Raw genomic sequence first — 26,745 nt, 5'->3', positions numbered from 1 at the left:
CCAAATCTATTTTCTAAATGGAAGATACAAACAAATAAAACCTAAAAAGTATCTTTTCACTGTTTCTCTTGTAGCTTCCATGGGTGCCAAATTAGTGATAACTGGTATTGATGTAAAGCAAACTGCAGTTTTCCAGCCAAATAATTAAGAAAATTTACTATGAAAATGCAAAGCCAAGGCAGTATTTTGTACTGTGATATGCACTCCAGATCTGAAAAATTCTTTCTCCATTAGAAAAGTTACTACCATTATGCCAAGATAAATAAGAATTCTGATAAATGTTTCAAAATGTGAGCCTCATTTGTCTGTTATCCAAATACTACAGAATAGCAGAGCAAAAAAGTTTTAAGACAGACTCTTAGATCCAGTAAAAGAGACAACTGAAATATATTTAAGACTCTAAAAGATTACAGAGGAACAATGGACATACCTATATAACAGCACAGTTACCAATCGGCAAAGAAAGCAGGTGCTGTGTGATTATAATGAAAGACAATAGAAAACTTAGATTTAAAAACACAAAAGAGTAATCTTTACTTTTGTGACCCAAAGGGATCCAATGAAGCCTTTCCAGATGGAATTAAACAAAATCTTGGATATAAGACTCAAACGGAGCTATCACAATGCAAACGGCAGGCTCTGGCCTTATAAAGAACATCTGTTGTGAAGTTGTTTACATTCCTACCAAAATGCAAAAGAGTATAGCTAATTCTCCGTTGAAGCCAGACATGCTAGGGGGAGTACAAAGTTACTTCTCGGTGTTTTTTAATACACTATAAACACCCACAGCTTTTCACTAACTCACAATTTTTTCACCTGAAAAAACAGACAAATAGGGATTTGGGGCTCAAAGAAACATTCTGTATTAATTTGCATATAATTTATTTCTAATTTTTTCCATATTTTATATTTTATTATATGGATTTTTTTGTAGTTTATTTCCTCCCTGTTACAAGGAGGAAAAAGTGTCCATTCACAAGCCCCTTGCTGAGCGGTCTACTAGAAATGGAGAGCTTCCAGCCTGTGGGTTAGTGGTTTGCTCTCGCTCTTCCAGAGATAATAACTCGACTGTGTTTAACCTGAGTTCCTCAGGAAATCAGAGATAGATTGTAAATTATAGGTTATTACTACATTTTAATATTCCTCTTCCCTGCTTTCCCAGTCTAGGTTTTCAGAAGTAGCTGAGTTATTTTATTATTTTTTTTTCTTTTCTTTTTATTACTAGGAACTCAAATATATTCAAGCAGAGACCACCAAGTGGTTGTTCAGCTGTTCCTGTGCTCCCCCCATCCCGCCCAGCCTGGGTAGGAGACAGGCAATGGAAGAGGCAGAACATCTCCATCCTCCCCTGCAGTGTAATGGGTGGCCAACAGGAGGGGCAGAACAACCACACAAAATGTTCTTGATTTGCATTAAAACCACTTTATCACATGTTACCACTTTACACTGCTTGGTTTGTTTTAACAAAGAAGTTTTAAATAGTAGAGCTAAAGGTTTGATTTTAAAAGCCACAGTATAAAATTAATTTTTAATAAGTCTGCGATTTCTTCTGCTTAGTTATGCCAAATAATTACTGGGTTTCTAACTATTTGTGGTCTCTCTTCATCAGCATTGCTGTTCAACACTGCATTCCAAGTGATTAGTGCTCTTTCTTTATTTTATTTATATAAATAAATATACACACACACACACATATATATGCTATTTCCCAGTAAAGGATAGCTCAGACATCAGCACTGAACACAAAATGATAGCTGTGAATTTACACCGTAGAATAATTTGGCTTTATTCCTCCATGCAGGGTAGAAAAAAGTTAGTGCAAGAATAGAAGGCAAATGCAAAGACCACCAAGAGCAAAGGAAGACCAAAGAGATGTAGTTTGGGAAGAAGGTTTTCTGTAACCACAACATTTCAAAAGTAAGCAGTGTAGTTTGTATATGGAAAAAAAGAATACTAGCAGTGCTTAAGAACAAAAAAGTAAATCTATTTGTAACTATACTCCTGTAATTTCTAGCTTCTACTGTATATTTTTGATGGTGAAGACCATATTGTATGATCCAATCTTTACCCTGCCACTTCTTTGACTTTGCCTCTTTCATTTTTGGCTTTCAGAAAAACAATTTTTGAAATAATTTGAGTGTATATAATTTGGAAATAAATCACACTAATAAATATTTCTGTCGTGACTTGAAATTACAAGCAAAATCTTTCTTTTCTTCTTCCTACACAAATTAGAGAAGAAACTTGTAGAAGAAACTTTACTATTAGCACAGCAGCCTGATTACAAAGGGCAATTACTAATTTTGAAGTACACTAGAAAGACATGACCTGATTACAGTACAGTGATTAAGATACAGATATAGATTAAGATTAGGATGTACTGATATGACCAACAGAATAAAATTAAAGTCACCTTTCAAACAGCTAGAGAGTTAAAAAAGATCTTATACTTTGCAAAAGTTGTAGTCAAGCAAAGGTAATTCACATCTTAGTTTTATTCGAAAACACCTAGGTTCATACTATCTCATCCATTTCCATGGGGGCCAGGCAACTACATGCCTTTGAAGTAATGGCCTTGATCCTGATTCTGAAAGCACTTGTATGTGTTTCACTTGCATGGTTCTCTTTATACAATCCTGAGTTATTACTGTGAGTTATTTACTATGTAAAAATCAACCATGTGACAAATAGCTGCAGGAGTCAAAAACTATGAAGCTTAATGTCCAATACTTGTCCCACTTTGAATTTTTTCAGTCTCTGAAGGAATCTTTTACAGAACTGTTAATCGCACTGAATGGTCATTCTCAGACAGTGAGAAGTGTAGTTGGAGCCAGACTCCTCTTTCTAGGGAAGAGCAGTTTGTTTGCCATAATTAGAGGCACTGCAGCATCCTCCACAAAACACAGTCGTTCCTTTAATAAGTGACACTGAACACTATCGCAGCCTACAGCAGCTTTCTCAGTTTGAAACACAAAAGCAGTCAAGTCTCAAAAACTTCAAAGAAAGCTTTTCATTTTATTTTCTCCTTGATCCACTGATAGAACAGTTCATTTTCTTGAATTTTGTAAAATGACTTTTTCACTCATCAGACCTGTGTAACAAATCACTGTCTCAATCACCAAATGTTCCCGTTTGACTCATCCGCTTTTCCTTTGGCCTTTGGGTAGGAGGCTTCACTTCTGAAACATTTTCTAAATTCACTTTTGTGAACTCTTCTCCCTCAGTTGCACTTTGTTCCATTTTAAAAAAATAATTGCATTTCCTGCAAGATAATGTACTAGTTTCAGGTTTTTAAATTTCATCAGAACGTACATTTTGTTTCTTAGATAGAGCCATGTCTTTTCTTTTAAAGGCACCATTTTATAGCATACTACCAGTTATAACATAGTGCTTTTTAAGCAGCAAATGCTACAACATAACTTTTTTCCAGAATTCTCAGTTTCATTCTAGTAACTTAGAACAGCTTTTTCACTAATAAGACATTTTTATTTTCTTGTATATTGTTTTTCTTTTTGTGGTCAAAGATTTTCTAATTTCTGAACTTTGCTGCTGCAGTCTATTCTAAGACAGTATCTCCTCCGAGGAGAACTCTAACAAGACAGGACTGTCAATAATCCTAATCTTTTTATACGTTAAAAAGGCTGGAAGGGTATAAAGTTCCATTCCTCCAGGCTTTTTGTGCCTCAAAGCAAATAGGCCAACTTCACATAGGTATTCCCTACTGGGAATGTAGTTAATCCTTTTCAAGATGTAGGAACAAGCCTGTAATATGACTTCTATTTTCAACGGCGTATTTGCATTTCCAGGTATATCATCCAGTAGTGTACAAACCAGAAAGTTGCAGAAGCTCAGAGCATAGTAAACCCATACACAAATATGCTCCAGAAGAGTGTGCAACAGTCTACATTATGATCTTTGCTTACTAAGACCAACTGGAACAGAAACACTGTAATTTTATGTTAATGGTGAAATGCAGCTGTATTGACTCCGATCACCATCACTTAAGTTTATGTAGTCAGCTTTACCATCTTCTGTATGATAGACTTTAGCCTACTTCCTTAACTGCTAATGTTAGGCATCAACCTTTCTTCAAATGACAAATAAACCTGAGCAGATATAATATTTAAGAAGGATGGTGATCACTCCATAGAAATTGGAAGGGGTATAATAAAGAGCTTCTGAACAACATAAGCCTGTGGTCCCAGAGTAAGTCAGAGCTGTTTGATCAGAACTCCACAGACCCTGAGTCAGAACCAATGTTTCACAAACGTGCACAAGTTTGCCAAGATTCAGAGTGTCAGCTGCCTTTTGCCTCGCCGAATATCTTCTTTCTCCTGCTCTTATCTTACTGTGCTGCTTCTCTGCCTGCTCGTTCCCATTTCCCGTGTTTCCCATGTCGGCTCCCCCAGCCAGTCAGCCACGTTTCCTTCTGCCTGAGGTTCACTCTTCCCCCGCCACTCTCTGCAGCCCGCACATCTCACTCTGTCACCTCTGTCACCTCTTCCTCCTCAGCTGTGTCCCATCTACCACGGTCACTTCCCTCCATGGTCTGGGGTTTCTTTCCTGACCCCCGGGAGGCAGAGGCCAGAGCCAAGGCCTGGTGGGGCACAGAGCCCTGAGGGAAGGGCTGTGGCCGGGCCCAGCCTCCCCTTCCTCCAAGGCATCCCAGCTTTAATCAACCAGCCCTCCACAAAACCAGCAAGACTCAAGAGAGCCCACAGACGCTGCGAGAAGACAGAAATGAACCTGGATGCTTTGTTCCAGCAAATACAGCTCACAGAGAAGCAGGCCGGGGAGAAGAGGCGCCTCATCCAACAAGGTCTGCACCATGGCTGCCATTTTGTGGGTCCGGCGGCAGTGCCGTCCACACTTCATGGCCTCTCCATTTCCCTGAGGAAAAGCAGGGTGGCCCCGCTATGCCGTCGTGAGGGGAGCTTTGTTGGTGAAATCTCGGCAGGCAGCCACACTGGCTGCTTCTTGTCAATGGCACCTTTTTGTAAGAATGTAGCTTTTTACAAACTGAGCACAGTTTTTGTTGTGTTGCAGCTAAATTCGACATAAACAGATGTTATGAAAAAATTAACCAAATAAAAGAAGAGCTGAGCACTGCAAAAATGAAATTAGAAACTAAGGTAAGCAGGCATGTTTATAGTACACATAATAATGGAATACATTATATTTACAAATATACGACCTATTCTTTCAGGAATAGATTCATAAACACTTTCAAGGAGTATGCTTCACCTACTGAATAACACAGCATTGAGAAAATTTACACTGTGCATATCCATAGTGAAAAAAGGTCTGTCAACGGCTTCCCCTCTCATAAATCTCACCCTTCGGGCTGGCCCCTGGGTATGTTCAGGGACTCGCTCGCCTCAGGGGTAGGAACATTTCCAGATAACCCTTCCAAAAATCTGGAATCGCTGGGGACAGCACACGTGCATGTCTCCTGCTCCACAGAAGGAGCTTGGCAGGGAGTGACTGCCATGTCAGGTTGGTCTGTCCCCAAGACGGAGCTACCAGACGTCAGCTGGGGAGAGACAGGTACAGTGTGAGCGGCCCTGTCTTCACAGTCCTGGAACTTGTTATGGCACTTTCCTTCAGAGGCCTGGAAACCATTCCTTCATTGCCCACTGCCATTCACAGAAAATATATGGGAACATTCCCTGTGTTTACCTCACAGGATCTTGAGTCATATACTAAAGATCTTCCTGTGGGCCTGGGCTCACAGCTAGGGCTCACAAGGCCTAAGAAGTTTTCTAGGGACATTGAAGACAGAGGAGATTTTCTGGATCTATTTAATGTTTCTGAGATTTTATTATGCTTTCCATTTAACCAAACTGCAGACATATTTTTAGATTTTTTTTGCAGAGTTTTTCACCATTAATACCTGTGGTTACAAATGATTTAAATATCCATTTGCTTGTGCCTGAAAATAAATATCATCCTCTGTGCTCTTAAGTATTTGTGCTGGCAAAACTTGTATGCACCAACAGGAAAGCATATGGAGCCTCCTTTGAAGTCAGAACTGTTGTACCCTATCACTTAAATAAACGTCTTCAAGAACCTTTGGGGGATTACCTCACCTAATTGAGAAAATAAATGTTTGGGGGATGATTATAATCCTTCCAAAAACAGGCTCTTCTGCCTTTCGCAAAAGACTATGTAATATATATAATAACTAACAACATTACTCATTTACAAATATTTACTGATTGCAAATTGAGACTATAAGCATGCAAGCTGTTATTCACGCGCTGGCATTTATGCATGCCACAATCTCAGAGCCCAAAAGCATTTTAAGACAGTAACTTACTTAACCGTCACAGATTATATCCTGGTATTGCTTGTTAGGTAAAGTCCTTTGTAGCCTTGCTCAATAAATTTATTTATGAACATCACAATTTTATGTTTATACTACTAATTTGTTATTGATGCATTGTGATTTATGAACAAGGTTTATGTGGTAGGTATAGAAGGTCCCAAGAGTAGAGCCATTATTGTAAATGACTAATGGGAAGAGCTAAAGAACTATTCCTAATTAAATCTTATGTGCTTTACCCAGCAGGATTAATAATATTCTCACTGATGTCCACAAAAATATATTTTACTTATGTGCTTAGTCTGACATCGATTCATTTATAGATAGAAAATGATACAGAAAACAAGCAGAATGGGCAAATGCATTTCAATCAGACCGTATTTAAAGATTATATAGTTATTGAAATTTTATTTTTCAGTTATTTTTCAGTGCAGCAATTAAGTTTATATATGTCTACAATACTTAATATAATTCACATAACATTAAATAATGCTGTTCAGCTAATGCCATTCAATTTGTCCTGCACCAAATAACTGCACTTCTTTATAAGCATACATATCCAAGCACATGCGTGCACAGCAGCTTATGCCTGACCAAGCAGATGAGAGTGAGTTCAAAAGTGTTTTGACATCTATTTCACAGAGACTGCCTGTGGTCAATCAAAGATTCCTAGGAAATGCTATTTTTCCCTCTGTTCTGTAAAATCAGGTAGCATGTAATTAGAACCCAAATTATAGCATTTTGCTTTTCATGGCTCAATAATTTCTTAAAAAAAAATCTGTTGTAAATGCATAGATTAACTTTGCATCTTATAGATGGAGAAACTATACTGCAGCTAGTAATAGAAATACATTGGTATTTGACCATACAATCTTTGAATTCGTATGTAAAATAAATATTTCTGAGGCAAGCACTTCCTGGACATTTAGCGTGCCAGATATAACAAGGATAAGGAAAAAATCTGGTCCTTTCCTTTACAACTCACATTCTAGTCTTCGGGCATTTGATTCCACTATCCTCCTCCTTTTTTGATCAGATGCACTTCATCTGCACCCTCTCCAAAATCATCTTCATTATTTCATTTTACAATCTTTTAATTTTTACCTCTGCATAATCACTATTATTTGGTCTTTTCTGCTTCTGCAGACACAAACAGTCATGCATCTGTGTCTGCAGACACAGACTATTCAATTTACTTTCTGATACTTACCCTGTGCCTTTACAGTCTGTGAGCAATTCTGCTAACTTTACTTTCCCTACTTAGTCTTCTCAATATTACAGTCTGATTCATTCTCTTGACCTCCTTTTCTCCGCTTCATCAGATGAAAGATTCTCGTCCTTTAAGACTCTCCAACACTTAGCTGTTCCCTATTTACCTGCTGTCATATTGTAACCCACCATATATCTTAACTTAGGTTAGACAACGACGCAATGGATGTGCTGGAAAATTGAGAGGAACTCTTCAGCAAATTTTGAATATGCAGTGGTTGAAGAGCACACCCTTCTATCACATAAACTACCATTTAAAATTAATAAAACTAAAAATAAAACTATATGCATAAAGAAAAGTTTGGGGCTTGGGGAGGGGGGCAGGGGTGTTTACGATCAAACTGTCTTTAACCAATGAGCTAATTTCCATTACACTTCCCTGGCTAAGAATTCCAGAAATTGTGCTCAGAAGAATATTAGGATATCTCTCCCTCCTTTGTCTATGCAATAGTAGCATTGCAGAATTGATGATGTGTACAGCCATTCAGCCAGAACACTGATGTTGGACCCCAGTCCCTCTGATATTATTGTCTGATTTGGTATGTGATGACCTTCACACAATTAGATGGAGGACACTGTATTATGCTGGGTAAAAGATCCCATGTGATCAATATTTTTCCTGGTTTTAACCTGAAAAAATATCTTCTAAACTGAACAGACGTTAAAATGTCATTTTAGATAGATGGACCAGCACTAAATATATCTTTTAAAAAAGAAAGGATACTTTTCAAAAACTTAGTGGTATATTGGAAGATTTTGGGGGGAAGAAAGAGCTGTTTTGCTTTTGCTAGTCCAGAAGCTATGCCAGCTGTGTTTTAAATGGACCAAGATCCTTATGTACAATATCAAAGTATATGAAACAATAAAAAAATAATCTTACTTTATAACCTTTTTTTATAACCTTTTTTTTTTTTTCTCTTGGAAGGTTCAGCATCTGTCTGAAAAACGGTTCTACTTAGAAATGCTGAAGAAACGTGAAGACAGCTTAGAAAAACAGAAAGCTGAACTTATTAATCAAAAAAGCTGTCTTCTTAAAATCTTTGTATGTTTCCAGCTACGGTATCCAGACAGCTCTTTTCTACTGTATGAGAGTAGTCAGCTTTAAAATTTGAAAATATGGAAGTAATATTTTAAATCTGTGAAATCAATTTTGTATTTTTTACTCTAGCATACTTAATAATGTAAATGTAGGTAAATTCTCACTTTTAATTTAAAACACGATCTAAGGTAATGTATGCTGCAGCTTATCTACAAAGCTGATTTAACATTCTTGACTTCATTTTCTACTGTCTGCTGTTGTAGGACTGAACTCCAATTCTGATTTGTTATTTTCTTTGTGAAAGAAAACTAAGAAAGTCTCATCTTAAATTGGACTGTCTCATCCACAATAAAATATATTGCGAAGGATCAAAATTCTGGAGAAGACTTGCAGCCTTTCAGTACTTAAAGGGGGCTTCTAATAAAGATTGGGACAAACTCGCTAGCAGGGTCTGTAGCAGTAGGACAAGGGATAATGCTTCTAAACTGAAAGAGGCAAGATTTAGACTAGATATAAGGAAGAAATTTTTTACAATGAGGGTGGTGAAACACTAGCCCAGGTTGCCCAGAGAGGTGGTAGATGCCCCATGCCTGTAAACATTCAAGGTCAGGTTGGGTGGGGCTCCGAGCAACCTGATCTAGTTGAAGATGTCCATGCTCATGGCAGGGGGGTTGGACTGGATGAACCTTAGGTCCCTTCCAACCCAAACTGTTCTATGATTCTATTCAATGAAAAGAAAAACTCTGTGAAGGCAACACCACATTTTAGGAATCCTGATATACCATGTAATCTCTTTGATGCTACACACACCTAGCCACCTCTTAAAAGCTAGTTACTTGCAACAACTTTAAACAGAACTCTATACTAATTTCAATAAAGAATTGAAGCGGAAACTGCTGGCACAAGTCTGTAACATAATGTAGTGATTTTTAAAATGTTTTATTGTTAAGAATGCATCCTTCACTTTTTCCAAAAAAAAAAACCCAGGTTAAAACAAAGACAAAATGATAGAGCTTTAGATCATTTTCATGTCAGGAAAATATATTTACACTACAAGTTTAAGGATAAACAACAACAGTGGGTTTCAGTCTGCCTAGCTTAACAAAGGCTTTCTTTTTTTTTCACCTGAACACTCAATTTTCTCTTTCTTTTTTTCAGACAGATTCAAAGAGAAAAATGACTGAAGAGGATGATAATTTTACTAGAGAAGTAACAGAGTTTAATAATGAGTATGGACTAACAAGTAATAGAGATCTTCTGATTAAAAAAAAAGTCAAGACTGAAATAAATGATTTAGAGAATGAGGCAGCTCTGTTGAAAAACGGTAAGTCTTATATTAAACTATTTTATCTTGGATTACCAGAGCATGAATAAAAATCGGTAAAATATAGGTGTGCAAAACAATAATTTTAATTCTATTCCCTTGCTGTCTGGAACTTCCTCTTAATACTAAACTGAAGGAGTGCAGTCTGACATATCACATCACACAAGCATGATTAAACCCTCTTTTGTTCCCTGTCCTTTTCAGTCCTTTTGGACTATGAGCACTATGAGGAGAAGAAGCAGACCTGCAGAAGTGGCTCCCAGTGTCTAATGTCAGCCAGCACAGAGGTGCACTGTTATATGTAGCATACTATATTAGGCTTACAATGATTATAATCACCTATGGTTGTGCTACGTAAATTTCCTTAGCTTCAAAAGAATTATATGCACAAATGTCTTGTCGGACTGGTCTTTTACTGCCGCAGTATAACTTTATCTTTGAGTTAAGATACAGAATATGAGATTTCTCAGAACAGAGAGTCAGACTGAAAAGCAATCCTTCAGCAAGGAAATAGGAGTCATCATGGATCACAAGCTGAACATGAGTCAATGACATCAGAATGCCAAAACCATACTGAGACATAAACATAATTCTGACCCCTAAGACATGCAAAATAATCCTTCACTTTGTTTAGGGCAGTTAGGCTCTTAGCTGGAGTACTGTGCATCTAGTTTTGCATGTTGCACTTCAAGAAAAAATGTGGACCAGATGGAGAGAATCCACATGGGACCACTGAGAGTGGTCAGAGATCTGGAGAACATGAGAAGGAAAAAAAAATAAAGAATTGGGACTATTTAACATATGGAGGAAAAGACTGGTGGAAGATGGATATCAGACTTCAAATCGTTAAAGGATTCTGTAAAAAAGAAATTAGTATATTCTCCATACCTATAGTGAACTGAATAAAACCAAGTGTAAACCACAATAAGGTAGAGTCGGGCTGGTTGTTTAGAAATCTTGCTAAGAACAGTGAACTACTGAAACACTCTGCCTTAGGAGATTCTGTTACCAAAGGAATTAGGAGTCCATTACCAAAGGTCTATAAGAACAGGTTAGACAAGCATCTGTCAGAAATGACACAGGTACAAGCTGATCCTGCCTTCAGGAGGAGGAATGCAGTATGGTCCCTCAAAGTCCTTTCCAGTCTCATGATTCAATGATTCATCAAGTGCCGGCACTTTGAATTCTCGATATCTGATGTAAAGTTACTGAAGTAGGACTGTCTGTTTGAGTTTGTACTTGGTGGTACCTTCTTTCTGTATTTCCTGTGTCTCTGATGCTGACCCACAACTGAAAAGGAGCCAGTATTTGGTGGCACCTGTTACTTTTATTGATTAATTTTTACGTATTCAGGCAGATCTGATCAAATGGACTCTTAAAGGTTAGATGAGTAAGACATGAAAGGTGACTAATATTCTTCTCTTGGTTTAGTTGCTGTCTTAATTCCATCATTTTAAATTGCACCTTTTTTGAAGTACAACTACTCTGTCTTTCTGTCTGCTACAGTCCTGAGCACCCTGACAACAATAAAAAGAGAAAAGTTGAAATAACTCATAACAAGGAAATTAAGTGAGGACCTCCAGTTGTCAGGGAAACAATCACAATTAATTCCAGATGCTGTCAACGGTCAGGTTCAAATGTCCGTAACACTAAACAAAATATGTTCTTTTTAGTCCTGCTGAGAGATATTTGTTCACCACCTACTCAATAAGTCATCTTCCTTTATAGCTGAAGTAACTCTAAAGAAAAACATTTGTAATTGGTTTTATGCCCAGTCAACAAAATATGTCAAACATCTTAATAACATTAAAAAAACATTTTCTTTCATATTTATGAACACATTATATGACATAATTTCCTGTGAACTGGGTTTTATGTGACCAATTTTAGTTTTATATTTCAGGTTCTTTTTGACTAGCTGAAGATTGGTAGAAGTCGTTAAGAATGTTTAAAATCTTATCATGAAGACTAAAACTGCAGTGCATTTTAATTTAAAGTTTTTTTTTCTTAGAAATGGAGTCAATGGAACATAAAAATGTTCAGTTAAATGCACTCCAGATGCAGAAGAGTGAATTAAAGCAGGATTTATTTACCCTCCAAAATGAACTCAAAGGTATGCCTGATAATCACTTGTTACGATAATTATTTGTGTCTTGACAAACACTTCTGAAAAATCTTTTCTGTCAAGTCATTTTTCTCAAGAAAAAGAAGTCATAGAAACAAGATTTTAATATGTTTTTACATTATGTAATACATCATTTTAAACATGGTTATAACAAATATTGTGGATGTCAATAAGATTTATTTTAAATGTCAGTGATACTGAGGTCTACAGATTTGCTGAATCATAACTTATAAATACGAAAAAGAAATTTTTACTTTTGCTGGTAAGTCATACTCTTAAATGGAGAGTTTAGTGTTTCAAAGTGAACTTAAAATCAGCATAAATATTATTTAAAACTCATTAACCTACAATTAAATGAATGTAATTAAAATTCAAATGTTTAACAGGCAACATGGCTTGGACTGATAAAGAAAGATTTGGCCTAGGTGTAAACCTCTGAGTTGTAAATTCAACTGTCATCTCTTTATTGACATTTGTGTGTTTGTGTACGAAAGTCTGTGCCTAAAAAGAAAAGTTTACACACAAAGCTGTGTTGAATACACAGGAAACCCTATAAAAGAAACAACTAAAGAGAAGGAACAAAGCAAGGTTCTGTGTTAAAGGAGATCACAAGCCATAGGGATGACTTTGAAATTTGGATAAGAAAATGTAATCTAGAAATGCTTTAGTAATGTTTTTACAAATGTGTGAATAGCATGTCACAGTAAGAGCTATGAAAGAATGGCCGCAAATATGGTCATAACTTGTACAGAAAAGGAAAGAAATTTTCTAGAAGATTGCAATATGCATACCAATTACAATAATAAAATAAGTAACGTTCTTTATTGAAATGTCTTTACAAACAGTTTCACAAAGAAATATTAGAAAATATAAATTAGAAAATATAGGAAGTCTTTGAATATGGATGATTGATATATATTTATAAGGTAATTGTTATTTTATATTTAGATCTTGAGAAAGTAATCAGGGAGGCTGAAAGAAAGACAAAAGATTTAGAAGCAGAAAAAGTCCAAGTCACTGAAAAACCTCAGACTGATCCTGAATGTTTAAGGTAAAAGTCTCATGCTAATAAGTTACTAAATTTAATTTTAGGTCTGTAACTACAGACCAGTCCTGCTGGCAATGACTATTTTACCTGTCCTGTACAACATTCCTTTGAAATCAGATGAATCATTCATTTTTATTACCGAACATGAAGTCCTGTTGCTTATTACAGCCTTTCAGCCTTACATGCATATTCCAGTCAACTGAAAACTGGAAGTGGTTGTAAGGAAGTCAGTCAAACTTGGAGGAAGAGCAAAAGACTTCTCCTTGGGTGGAAGGCTAGTTCTTAAGTTTTCATGAAAATAGCGGTGGCACACAGAGTATTGATGAACAACCCAGTGCTATACGTACTTATGCTGACTGGCCGTACAACCTTCCCCAGTTGGGCACAGTAACCTCCTTGGGCCAGGTGGGCCTCGTCTAGAACCTACTAAATGTAGGTTTATTTTTCCTATGGTCCCTACCATCAGCTCTATTTTGCCTTCTAATTCAGCTAGTTTAGAACAAAATTTTGAAGATTTAACCAAGACAAAACACCTTGCACAGTCTCCCTTAATAGTCAATATTGCTTCACAGGAACTGAGTGCTAATGACTCGTTTCTTGTCAGTTTGCTGGTGTGTGACATTTACGTTTTTCACTATACAGAAACGCTTTTCAACAAAAAATCTTCCAATGCAGAAAGCCCCATATCACAGAATTAACCATCTTTTTCCTATTTTATGGTGTTCCAGATGAAAGTGCCCGTGGATATTTAAAAATACTTAATAGACAATGCAAAGGAACTCCTCCCAGAAATCTGGTCCAAAATATTCTCTAACAGAAATTGTTAAAGAAAACATATTTGTTACCATCACGGATTTTTTCCTATACATCTCTGAGTTTTTGACAAAAATAAATATATATAGTATTTTTTTCTGAAAACTTTTAGTCGAAAAATAAAGTTTTGCAGAGAACCCTGAGCATTTTTCTGAAAGACAATTTGGTAATTTTTTGCTGAATATTGGTTTTTGAAAGAAAATGATATATCAGCGCTATTACTAAATCTCTTCAACCTCTTACATGTTGTTGAGACATGGCCAAAATTTCCTCAGCATAAAAATTAATTAGCTCGCAATTCTGCATACAGTAGCAAAACCTTTGCATTTAACATATACATAGAAGACATGGTGTAAATAATAATAACAGCAGCAATCCTGTAAGACAGCATGTTATAATTCACTCCTTTACATTATTCATTCCATCGTGATATATTAGGTTTTGTGATACATGAGGTTGTCAACTTCCTTCTAAATAACATATTTCCCTTGGAGTAGTTTACTGCCATGATGCCACTTAATATTCAAATTGGTGTAATTAGTTTTCTATAACAGGTTTCCTGTGTATAAGGTACAGAAGTAGCAAACATTATATTACTTTAAATCCCCAGCTCTGCCACAGATTGCTATGAGATGCTAGGGAAATCATTCAAATCCATGTATGTTTGTCTTTCTATGTAGTGAAATTAAATCACGGCTCTGTGGAATGACACTTTGGTTTTATCTGGGTGGAAAACACAACAGTGGATAAAATATATTAAATTCTATTAACTACAAATCCAGCAAGTGTAATTTACAACCAAAGCAAGAAGGAGGATGAGATTTTTTTTATTTCATAAAATGCCTATTTTATGGTCAAGATAAGCTTACATTATTTGATAATTGCATGTAGTGCAAAATATAAAGTGCTCCTACTGATATTACTACTATCACAAAAAGGAAGTGCTCCTTGAGGTGTAATAATATATTGAAGAAATTTTCTTAACATTGAAATATTTTTTCATTTCAGCAACTGGACAAAATTTAGGATAGATTTGCCTAAATCGTGTTTTTATCTTGCACTTGGCTTTTGATCTCATATATACTCAGAAAAGCTCAATGCTACGTTAGTGCATTTCTGTGCCACCACTAATAGATTCTGCTTTTTCAGTAGAGCCAAACAGGCAATCCTCATTTGTCTGCTTCTGTATGTCATAGCACTGTGCTGTTCAGAATTATCCCAAACCTTATCAGACTCATACAACTCTATAAATTTTTATTTTATGTTTTTTTAACAAAACCTACTTACCACTTCTTGGTTTGGCCTACTGAATTAAGAAACTGAAAGGGAATTTAAAGTATTATAAGCTATAAATAGTGCAGGTACCCCCTGGAGGTACCTGATTGCCCTCCAGTACCTACAAGGCAGTCATCAAGAAGATGGAGCCAAGATCTGCACAGTGCTGCACAGCTGGAGGACAAAAGGCAAAAAGGAGAAGCTGAAATAAGAGGGGTTTAGAATGAATTTAAGGACAAAAAACCTTAATCATGAGGATAGTATAGCAAAGGAAAAATTTGCCTAGAGAGGTTGCATAGTTTTCATCCTTGAAGGTTTCCAGACTTGACTGGATAAAGCCCTGAGTAGCCTGCCCTGACCTTGTAGCTGACCCTGCTTTGAGAAGGACAGTGGGCTAGATGACCTCCTGACATCTCTTCCAGTCTGAATTATCCAATGAACCAGTTATCATTGTGGATTGCACAGGGGGAAGAAAACAGCCCATAGATCAATACATATGCACTGTCTTGTGCCTACACTGCTCAGAGGCAGCTTTATTTGCAACAAACCAGTCATCTCCACACTGCCTAGCATTTGATGAGATCATATCTGCTCTGGTCCATTCGTAGTGTCTCTGTGGCGTTAAGATATAATGTCATGTATATACATATATTTTCCATTCAAATATGCATGGAATACTTAAAGGAGGCATGTCCAGCACAGCAGAGTGCTGGTTCAAAATGACAATACCTAGCATGCATCTTGCATGCCCTATGATGTGCCACAGAAGTATTTGAGGGACCACAGCTGCTGCAGCAGAGCACATACTGATGCAGTCCATGCCAATAGTCTCTCTGGAGCAGATCCTTGAGTGAACTATCCTGGAACCTCCTGGTAGCGCCCTCTGAAGGGAATCTGAGAATAAAGAAGCATTCATGCAGTGTCAGTGGAAAAACTAAAGTACCAGGCACCTGGGGTGAACCAGGAAGCCCTCCTGACAGCCTAGATACACCTTTGGCACTTGCAAAGGACCGTTTGCAGCCAAAGTGCCAATTAATGCAATCTTACGTATACTAGTATGTAAGTAATTAATGCAATCTTACATATACAAGAGATGTCAGTTTTGGTCATGTTAAAATAAACGCGATTGAACCTACGGTGTTGGAGAAACAACCCTTTTTAGCCTAACAAGATAAGCTTTTTCCCTGTATCATATCTATTGCAAGAATAGAGTTTTAGCTTTTACTGAAAATCATATTCAGTATATATAGAAAGAAGAATATTTTGACACAACGTGTGGATCAAAATTATGTATTTTTTCTGTGAAAGAAGCACAAACTTTTATTCTTTTTTTTACAGAGCAGGAAACCACACCACTCTTTAAATGGTAAAAATACCAATGTTTTTAATGCTTCCCTAGAACAAATGTGAGAGACAGTCAGCATCAATAACCTGATATATGTAGCTCCCAGACCACCCTGTAAGTCTGTTATTGTATCACATACCTAATCCCAGCTTAAAAATCAATATCAAAAGTAGCTGGCGAGGCAAGAATCTTCATTACAATTAAGTATATATCTTAAAGTAAATTGCATTTCAGCTGAAGAGTGTAGCCAGCTAATTCAAATTACAGCAATTCATCTTTGATCTGAGAAAAATGCCCTATACCCTGTCTGCAGTTTCAGAAAATTTCTCCCAAATCCATCAAAGAATTACGAAAGGTCATAAGAAGCACACGCCAGTAATTCCAACAGCTGTTGGTGCTGCACTTGTAGGTTTGTTCTAATACATATCAGATACAAGGAAAAGCTAACCAAAATTTGCATGTTAAACACAGCTATAGTTATGGGTAAGACGCTGTACCCTCTTCCTCAAAGTAGGCACCCTGAAAATCATAAGTCTCATGATACAGGTGCATAATTCAGAGAAATATTTAAGAAAAGAGGTCTTTTTTTCAGAAAAGATCTGCAATTAAAATCAAAAGCCTTATTTTAATTATCTGTTCTGCCAATGCCAACCCCAAACACAAAACAGCAGGAAAGAACTTTGGCATCAGCTCTCGAGTCACATTTCCCTGGCAGGTCGCAAGTAGCATCACTTACGTGGAACAATACAGGAGTCAAGCAGAGACTAACTGATACCAGTAAATTCCTAGCTATGTCATTTCACTATTATATTCATTGTAATTACTTACTATATTAATTATTTATCTTCTTTCACATTTTAATTTTAAATTGATGTGTTGCCTTATGTAAAGCAACCTAGGACTAATTCTAATTAAAGTTTATTTAGACTAAGAACAGACAGTTTCTACCTAAAATTGAAAATATTTCTCATGCTATTCTGAAGGTAGACTAAGGATAAAACGTTCCTTTGAAACCTGAATTTCTGTTCTATCTCAGAAAAGCAGCAGAAGAGAAATGCATGGAGTCAGCTTGCTTTGTAAATTGTTCAAGGCTTTATATACTTGTCTAATTCCCAAAAACATAGTACTGCTTCTTATACTTCATAATATAGAAAAAGAAACTCCATTACTCCATTTCCTTCCATTAGGAAGGAAAAAACGATGCTTTCTTTCATACAAATCATACAGGAAATATGTTCATTAGAGCTGAGCAAATGTTTCATGCTAGCAGTGTACTGCCTACGCCCATGCATGGGTTTGGTGGTTTAAAAAAAAAAAAAAAAATTTGCAATTTAATTTCATATTAAATTTTATAATCAGGAAATATCAGTCTCTGGAGTAATCTATGTGGTTCAAAATGAGTTTTTTAATGACAATCTCCTCATCGATTTTTTAAGCTTTTCTTTTTAATAGCAGTGCCCAGTGGAACTATTATAGTTTGAATTATGTTAAAATAGGTTTCTATTATAAATTGCAGTATGGATTTACAAAAAGTAGATCAAATCCAACTAATGATATCTTTTTTTGATAAGACAACCGATTGGATAGTCAAAGAAAATGCAAATGCCACCCATCTAGATATTAGCAAAGTATTTGATGTTATCCCACCTGGGAAACTACTAGTTAACCTGAGGAAGATATATTAAAAATTTTAAGTGAGTAAGGAAATGACTAATAGTAACAACAGTGATAGGTTAAAAGTGATAGGTTTTCAAAAAAGAAATTCTGGGGCTGGAAGAAGGTAACTGCAACCACAGCTGGTCTTGCTTAATGTTTTAAATAGTGACTTTGGAATAGAAAGTGTTTTAAGACAACAGTCTAAAACAATTTAAATGCTCTAGACCTTGTAGAGTGAATTAACTAAAAAAGAGGCAGAATATAATTATATATAGTGCAAGTTTATGTACAACTAAGGACTTCAATAATAGGTACCTGGAAGCAAAGGAGAAGAGAGGCCTGAGCATACTCTGAAGTCAAAAGACAACCATAAGCATCAAAAGTAAATATAGCTGTGGAAAAGATAAAAGCAAGAGGTATTTCTAACAAAAACCAGAAGGGTGTAAAAATACCGTGTGCAAATCTCTCACCAGCTTTTCAAAAAAGGTGCATTCAACCTGGAAGATGAGCAGAGAATGGAGAGTCCGTAATGCAGAGGGAAACAAGGACATTTCTAAAACCTTTCTACTCGGAGAAAATGACATAGTATGCATGAAGCAAAGCAGTAGAGCATAGAGATATTAATTTCAGCAATATAGTAGCCATATTAATACATCCAAACTGAGATCTAATTTTCCCTGTACAATAGAAAAATCAAGATATTTGAACTAGAAGGATCATTGACCTGTATTTATTTTCCCTGCCTTTCAATAGGAATATTATTGACCCCTAGGAACAGATTTCAACTTGATGTCTCTGATGCTTGTAAATTTTTTCTTTCCTATGTAATTAGTTCTTACGGTTCCTGTGGAAAGTAGTCCGTATAACTTTGGTTTGCTGTCTGCACAAAAGCAAATGTAATCCTAAATGTGTAGTTTAATTCAGTGTGCCTTAACCCTTCCATGCTTATTCATCTCTAATAATATATTCCTTAAAGACTTCTTGTGATGTTTTATGTATTTGGGGAACATACATTAAAAAAACCCCCAAAACAACAAACGCCACACTTTTCAAGACCTGTAACTACTTTTATAAATACTTGCCTGATAGCATTCACAAAATACAAGCTTTAATCAATGATAACTGTATTTTACAATCAGCATTTGATCCAGAACAGTAAAAGCTGAAATTTTCTTATTTTAACTAAGGTATTTATATTTATTTTAATTTGCATTTAATTCCCATAATTACGTAGCCTAGTACCCTGTTTACTTTCATGTTTCCTCTTCTTACTAGAATTTATTATTACTAATAGATCACTTTCTTAATTTTTATTCTATTTATACTCGATCAAGCACATACTTTTATAATCTATTCATTCAACTCAAGCGCTTGAGTTTATGTTTTGAGATACCGAATTCCATTTAGGACTCATTTTCTCCCTTCCTCAATCAATTGATAATAGTCTGAAATTTATTGACTTCTTCAACTATATCAATAGCATTTTCTGTTTAGTGGTGTCAGCAAAGCGTAGATACCCAGCAAAATCTTGCTCTTACCATAAAAACATACACATTAATTTAGTCCCAGTACTGAACTGAGACTGAAAGACCCCAACACGTTAGCTCTACTTTGGCTTGCGACAATAAACCAAAGTCTTCTATACTTTTCTCCAATCTCAGTAAAGTCTTAAAACCTTGCTAAATGTTTCTGGTGACCTTTATGATAAAATTCAGGAAAATCAACGCACATACTCTCAAGTATATACATATAAAACTTCTGAGGGAACTTCATTTTGTACCATAAATTCCATGCCCCGTATATGTCTCTGATGCATATCAGTGTCAAGCAATTCCATTTTATAATACACTTCAATGTTCTTCCTTGTATTTATAGCTAAAAAATAAAATGGTGGTCACAAACAATGCAAAGACAAGAAGGAAAATAAAAAAATGTTTTACTTGTCTCAGCAAAACATAAGCAAGAGACAGTTTGCTCCTTCTGCTATTCCAACAATAACCAGGTAGGATCTTCCCTCTACACTTTAAAAAAAAAATGGCTCTAAAAACCACATATTCACCCTGCGTTCTGCACAAACTATTTCTTCTTTGTAACTTTTTACATACAATTATTCCATGAATCTGTGGATGATTTTCGGAGAAACCTGTTTGACAATAACATTATTTTCATCATAGTTCAATTCATAATACCAGCATGTATTGATTTCACAATTATTTTTCCTATTTGCCTTCTGCATATACAGCTGAAATTCAAGAAGAGTGCGTATCAGCCGCAAATGCCAATGACATTTAATAGCTGTGCTCATTTCAAAGCTGCAAAATCGATCATCTTCAGCGATCTCCTCCTTCTTCATCTCTTTGTCGCTTCTGGCATTCAAGAGTAATGGAAAATGGACCACTGATAGCAGACCTCAGTCTAAGGCAAGCTGGCATCCAAAAAGATGCTGATGCTGTTGTCCCTCCTACTTGATTTAAGGCTAGGTTTTGCTATGGCTTTTGATCTTGAATGCCTTTCAAAGGAATAGTCAAGACTCCTTTCACAAATACAGCATTGCAGCTCCGGCTGTTCATTGAGCCCGTTACTTGTGATGCTGTAACTTACCAACACAATGTTAATACAGCACTATGACTTTTCTGAAAGATATATTTTATTATCATCAAAGAGATGAAAACAAAAACAAAGGACATAGAGGGACAAATGCTAGCCTGATACTTCTGATTAGTACTTTTTTTTTTAAGAGATTTGCTTTTTATCATAGTCATAAGGAGGGTATAATTGTCATATTAATCCTTTGTCTGGCAAAAGGTACATCTCTTTCCGTTGCTGAAGGTGACAGAAAACTTGCCCTCCATCTAGACAGCATAGTTTCATGAATAATTGGTTTGCACATTCAATCTGATAGAGGAAAGACAAATATGAATATACTGCTTATCTTAAATGTAAAATGAAAAAGCTAAATCTGCTTCCAGGTTAAGCATTTTTTTGAATAGTTCCATTGTCTCACATTCCTTCTGGTAAAACTTCATCATTTATTCAGTAACTCAGGCGTCTCTGATGCATTAATTGTGGAGACTGTAACCTAACAGACAGCCCTTGTTTTGTGAGTGTAATATTCCTGGCACATACTCTAATTATCTAGCTTCTAAATAAGAAAGAAGGAAGACCTGAAAGCAGAATCAATTGATTAATGTAAAAATTAAACACCACATTTGAATGAATGTCTTTTATCACCACTACCCCATGCTATGTAAGGACTTGTGCTGTCACCACGTTTAAAAGTTTTATAAAATATTCTAAATAAAATTTTTAAATCCATATGCAAAACGTTACAGTTTCAAAGCACACCATCAATAGTAATTAATTGACAATCCCAAGACACAGATAAGCAACTCTTACTGCTTATCTTCTGGTTGTTCTATCCTTAGTGTACACCTAACGTGGGCTGGTATCATTCTCAGCTGACAACTAGCAAACAGGCTATGCATCGCTTTTACAGCATGGAAGACAATGAGAGCGCATTTTCTCTGAGATTAACAGACTATGTCTCTTTCTGAAGTAAATTAGGCAAAGAAGGGCTTTTGTTTGTCTTAAATAAATTAGGGTTCTAATATCACGCTAACAGAGAACACAGAGAGAAAAACATGAGGAGGCAAGGCAATAAAGTTAAGCTGATTTAATCAAGATCAGAAGCTGATCTTAGACCTTGAAATGAACTCCTCTCAATGAAAATGGTCTGTAAACTAGCAATGTAGTACAGTACAGTGAATATTTAATTTCTTAAGGTGTAGTTCAAAATTTCCTTTTGTTGAACACGTGTGTGTGTTATGAATGCAGGAGAAATATTTCTGAAAGAAGAGACATTTACTTCTTTGTAATACAAACACACAGAGCTCATACTGTTTCCATATTGATGGTAAGATATTTACATTTCCCCAGGAACAGCAAAATTAACTTACTGTCCAGTTTTATGCTACTGTTCTAATCCACGTGGTGACTAAGCTATTCCTCTCATATGAAGCTATATTTTTGTTTTTAATAAAGCCATTTTCATGTGTAGAAAACAAACTCTATCTGCAGTAGGACAGTGAAAGTGGTGCGTTATCTGTACCATAGGGTTAAATAATTTGTTCTCTACCATAGTATATGAAAGGAAAAATGGTTGCTACCTCCTCTTTCAACTTCAGAATAAACAGGGTCCTGCTTTGCTGCATCAGTTTAGCTATTTAATGAGAATCAGAAGATATACTTTTCCTCCTTTTTTTCAGTCTATATGTCCCAGATTATTCACATTGCTTGCTGAAACTGTATTAAGGGTAAGCAACTTCAGCTTTCTCATTATGTTTTCCTATGATAGCCATGGAAAGACTCAGTACAATCTCATCACCTTGTATTCATCAGACTACTAAAAGCTCTGGCATAGATTTCTCTTGGCCTACTGAGCATTAATTTAAACCACTACAGTCGTTGATGTGCAAAGTAGGTGTCTTCCTTTAGCAGGACTAATGTCTTAAATGTCTTACACATTTCCCAAACACTGTTATTTCCCTTGGAAAGCCTTTTTCTATAGGTTTGGTTTTTTTTTTTTCCCAATTAAAATGCATTTTTCTCATTCTCAAAACTCTGGACTTGTGAGCTTGGTTTGTAGACGGTGTTAGATAAAGGCAAGTCTTTTACCTCTTTTCATTCCATGAAAACATTTGGAGAGAAGCTGCAGTGATTCAGGAGCTGCAACAATTGAGTATCCTGACGCTAAGGTTTGTTTTGTTGTTTCCATACTTGTAGCAGAAATTAGCCAAGAGCTGTTTGTAAAAACTGCTTTATGCCTCAAAGAGACAAAAGGAGGCTCCATCTCTGCAAGCATCGCCGCTATGAATATCTCCACCTTCTTATGAAAACAGAACCGCACACTGCAATTTTTTTTGCTGACCACTTCCTGTGGATCCAGAGGTGGCTCTCCGTATGGTGCTGGCTCCATGCTATCTGATTTTCTAGCAGATTTTAATGTTAAGCTACTAACATTTTACATTACAATTAATTTTAAATGATATTTTTACAGATAATTGCTACTAGTGCCATTGTGGCTATTATATAATCTTGAAAGAATGGGGGAAAGGCCAGTGGTCTTTTGAATGCAAAAATCACTATATTAAAACTAGTAATTATTATAGAGAAGTTAGAGAATTCCTGGCTGAGACTATTGGGAAACAGTCAGTAAGTGCTGTAGCATAACAGGAGCAGCAGGGAGAGAACAGCAGCAATAGCAAAGGAGTCTGTGGAGGGGTACGGAGCAACGACTGCACAGGAATGGCCGCCCAGGGTCAGGCAGAGGACCCGTCCAATCCAACATTCTGTTTCCACCAGCAGCTACAAGTAGATACCCAGGGAAAGTAAGAACAGTAGCATATGGTACTTCCTGAGTATCAACATTCCAATTCACGTGTTTAAATAAGGAAAATGATGACTAATGAGGCCATAAATCTTTCACAGTTTATGAAAACAACATGGTCCAGAAATTTGTCTAACAAAGTACTTAGTCAAGATACACTTTGTAAAAACCCAACGTATCGTTTTCTGAAGTTCCTCATGTTGCCATCACAACTGCCAGGGCTGAATGAAATCCAACGATATTGCAGGGGAGCAGCGTGTTGGACTGCCAATTACAAAACTAGCAAACTTAAATCCTGATCATGCAAATAGATCAATAAGGGTTTTCGCACATAAATCAAATTGACAATTGGGACCAAAGCTGAAAAAAAATAGTTACCGAAGCAACAGTTCTCTGATCCTAAAATTTATTTGGTTTTGGACACAGGCTTAAGAAAGAATTGGAAAATTGCAGAGATGATGATTGGGAAAGTATCTGTGAGACTCTTCGAACAGAAATTGAAATTCTGCAAGTGGTATGCCATTTTCATTATGTATTTTAAGTACTTGATAATTTTAGTTTTAAAGGTGTAATTTGAGATGATTAAAAGTAGTTTTTAATAAGCATTTTTTATACTATGTACACAGCCAAACATCCTTGCATTGCAGGTGCACTCCAATTCTCATTTGTTTTAGCCTATTATTTCCAAATATCCAGGAATATCATTTCTCAGAGAAAAGGGAAGCACAGAAAAGAATTTAAAGACGTTTTTAGCACACGAAAGACCTATTTGAGGACTAGTACTAATAATTTGTTTCTTGAAAGATGCAAAAGATTATGCATTTGGGAGCTAAATTAATCTTTACCTCCAGCTGTCAGTTAAATGGAAGATGGGAATATGGATAAATAGGACTATAATAGCATCCTTTTATGTAATACTTTATTTTTTTCCACTCACAAATTCTTTACAAAAATTTATTAAAGTGTGTTTTCTCTCTAAATGTCAATCTTAACTTCAGATTTCTTGATTGTCAGTCTCTGTAACAAGACAAAGAGAAAAAATATTTTGAAGTCCCATTTTTGGAAATAAAGCGGTTTTAAAGGTTCATTTCAGAGTCCCTGCTTGAGCTGTATGAAGATGCAGCTGCCAGTAGCATCAGTGGCAGAATAACAGTCATGGGAAAGTTGTATTACTCACTTTTATGATCAGTTTCAAGTTTCTGTTGGAGGAATGTAACTTACTCATACTTCATCCCTTAATTTTATCATGCTTCTCAAACCTCAGAAACAAACAAAAAAAACCCCTTTTTGTTTAAAAATGTCTCCATAAAGAACACACCGAACTCATTAGATTTCATTTTCTGTAATTCAATTCTTTCTCTTTTCCAGAATCTATCACAAAAAAAGTCTTCAGACAAGTGAATAATATGTGGTATATGATATGGAGCATCACAGAAGTTAGTCTTTGAGTATTTTAAAACCATTTTACTCCAGCTTTATCAGATTTGCTTCTATTTTTTTGTTTGATGAAACCGCAGCTTGTATCTGCCTTTACTTTTCATTAACATTAAATTTTATTCATTTAAAAGAAGTGGGGGGTTTGTGTTTTATCCTCAAGTTCAACAGCTATCCGTCTTTAGTTTCCTCTTTGTTGCCCATGAACGGACAGCACATAGTCCACTACACAAACAGCCGAGTTCCTGGATTACCAGCTCTATTCTCTATGTACTATTTTTCAGAATAAATGCTCCCCTATTTTTAAGGTAGCGATGTGCTCTTATTTGAGAGGAAGGCTGCTATTACTGTTAAGAAATACTTAACAGGAGCTGTGGCTACTTAGTTTATCCCTTGACAACGCGGTTCTGTAACAAGCTCCCTGAAACAGCTCAACTCCAGCAATACTGCATGATAGTCCAGAATAGTTTCCAAATCTACTGACCGGTAGATGCCTCCACTGATGGTAAGCCAGTCCATTACTAAGCACTTGTCTTCTCATTACATCAGAAGTCTTCTGCCTCTCTCAACAGTCCACAAAATACTGCGTGCTATCTTCAGCACTTGGCAGCAAAGATAAAACTGTATTCTAACAGAAAAGTCCACAATTGGTGGAGAATTTCTGTTGAATAAGGGACCCTATTCTTTCAAGCTTGTAGGACATATAACTGTTAGAGCAGTTCCCATCCCCAGAGTAGGAACTGACTTCATGATTCAGGTGCTTATAATAGGACCGTGTAAAAACGTTCACTCTGCTCAGCCAGAGCCCACTCTGTGGTCATCGTCCCATCACATCCAACCGTGTGTGCAGATAATTTTCAATCTGCTTCCCACCTAGGGGGTGGGATAGATAACTGTTCTTTGCTAGTTTTTTACACCCAGAGCTCTCCAAGCTACAGAGGGTGTCTGTCATACATAAAGCTGCAAAAGATGTTTTATTAAGAAGGGAGGAATAAATCACTTTTGGAAGCTGACCAAATTCTGACTGCGAGGGAGAAAGTTTTTTCCCCTTGGGACACAGCTGCAGTTTGAAGTCTGGCAAGGTTTGATCTGCAGCACTAGTATCAAAGAGTATTCTGATCCGCTGGGCTAACCAGGATAATTCCAAGAGGTTGGAATTATCATTCTTAATAACCAGTGCTGTTGGAGCTGACATCCTTTTGAGGGTTTTTTTTTTTGTCTCTTGCCTAAGACAGATCCTCTTAGGATGTGCTTAACTTTAAACAACTTAGTCCCTCTGACTTCTAGGGGACCATCTGACTCTTTTAAAAAAGTTAGGCAACTACCACTGTGGGCTTTGATCCAACTCAGGGCGTACTGCAAAATGATACAGCTGCATACCCGAGCGTCTACAGACAGCTAAAGCAGTGCTATCTCTGCCTTTCAATGCTGGAAGCAGATACAAATTTGGGATTTGCTAGGATGGCTGAGTTTGTTCTGATCATTTTATTCATTTAAAGGATCTTGACTATGCTAAGTGTATTGATTAATCAATGAGGAAAAACTTAATTTTAAACTTCAGGTTTATTCCTTTATAGTTGCTTTTATTTACAAGAATCCTTGTGCCTCTTTTGCAATGATCTCATATTTATATAGTTGTTTGATCCATACCAGCGTTCTACATATACATTTTAGGTAAGTGGAATGATCAATAGCATCCAATAATT

The 26,745-nt window shown here is 36.3% G+C and overlaps 1 protein-coding gene across 1 annotated transcript; it reads left to right on the top strand.

Annotated features, from left to right (window-relative positions):
• The first annotated feature begins 4,740 nt into the window (after window positions 1–4,740).
• CCDC172 (coiled-coil domain containing 172) lies at window positions 4,741–25,006 on the top strand. The gene is made up of 8 exons (XM_063337809.1): window positions 4,741–4,819; window positions 5,047–5,132; window positions 8,520–8,636; window positions 9,792–9,957; window positions 11,969–12,070; window positions 13,031–13,133; window positions 24,032–24,119; window positions 24,974–25,006. The coding sequence occupies exons 1-8, from the start codon at window positions 4,741–4,743 to the stop codon at window positions 25,004–25,006; spliced, it is 774 nt and encodes a 257-aa protein (XP_063193879.1).
• The last annotated feature ends 1,739 nt before the right edge of the window (window positions 25,007–26,745 follow it).

This window comes from Chroicocephalus ridibundus, chromosome 6 (assembly GCF_963924245.1).
Source record: "Chroicocephalus ridibundus chromosome 6, bChrRid1.1, whole genome shotgun sequence".
NCBI lineage: Eukaryota > Metazoa > Chordata > Aves > Charadriiformes > Laridae > Chroicocephalus > Chroicocephalus ridibundus.
The sequence above is the reverse complement of the archived record's forward strand: the minus strand, read 5'-3'. Positions and strand labels throughout refer to the sequence as shown.

Excerpts from the sequence above, each read along its gene's own strand:
- CCDC172 (XM_063337809.1), top strand. The coding sequence starts at position 4,741 with ATGAACCTGGATGCTTTGTTCCAGCAAATACAGCTCACAGAGAAGCAG. Across the intron at positions 13,134-24,031 it reads ACTGATCCTGAATGTTTAAG|GCTTAAGAAAGAATTGGAAA; the intron begins GTAAAAGTCTCA and ends TTTTGGACACAG. Across the intron at positions 24,120-24,973 it reads AAATTGAAATTCTGCAAGTG|AATCTATCACAAAAAAAGTC; the intron begins GTATGCCATTTT and ends TCTCTTTTCCAG.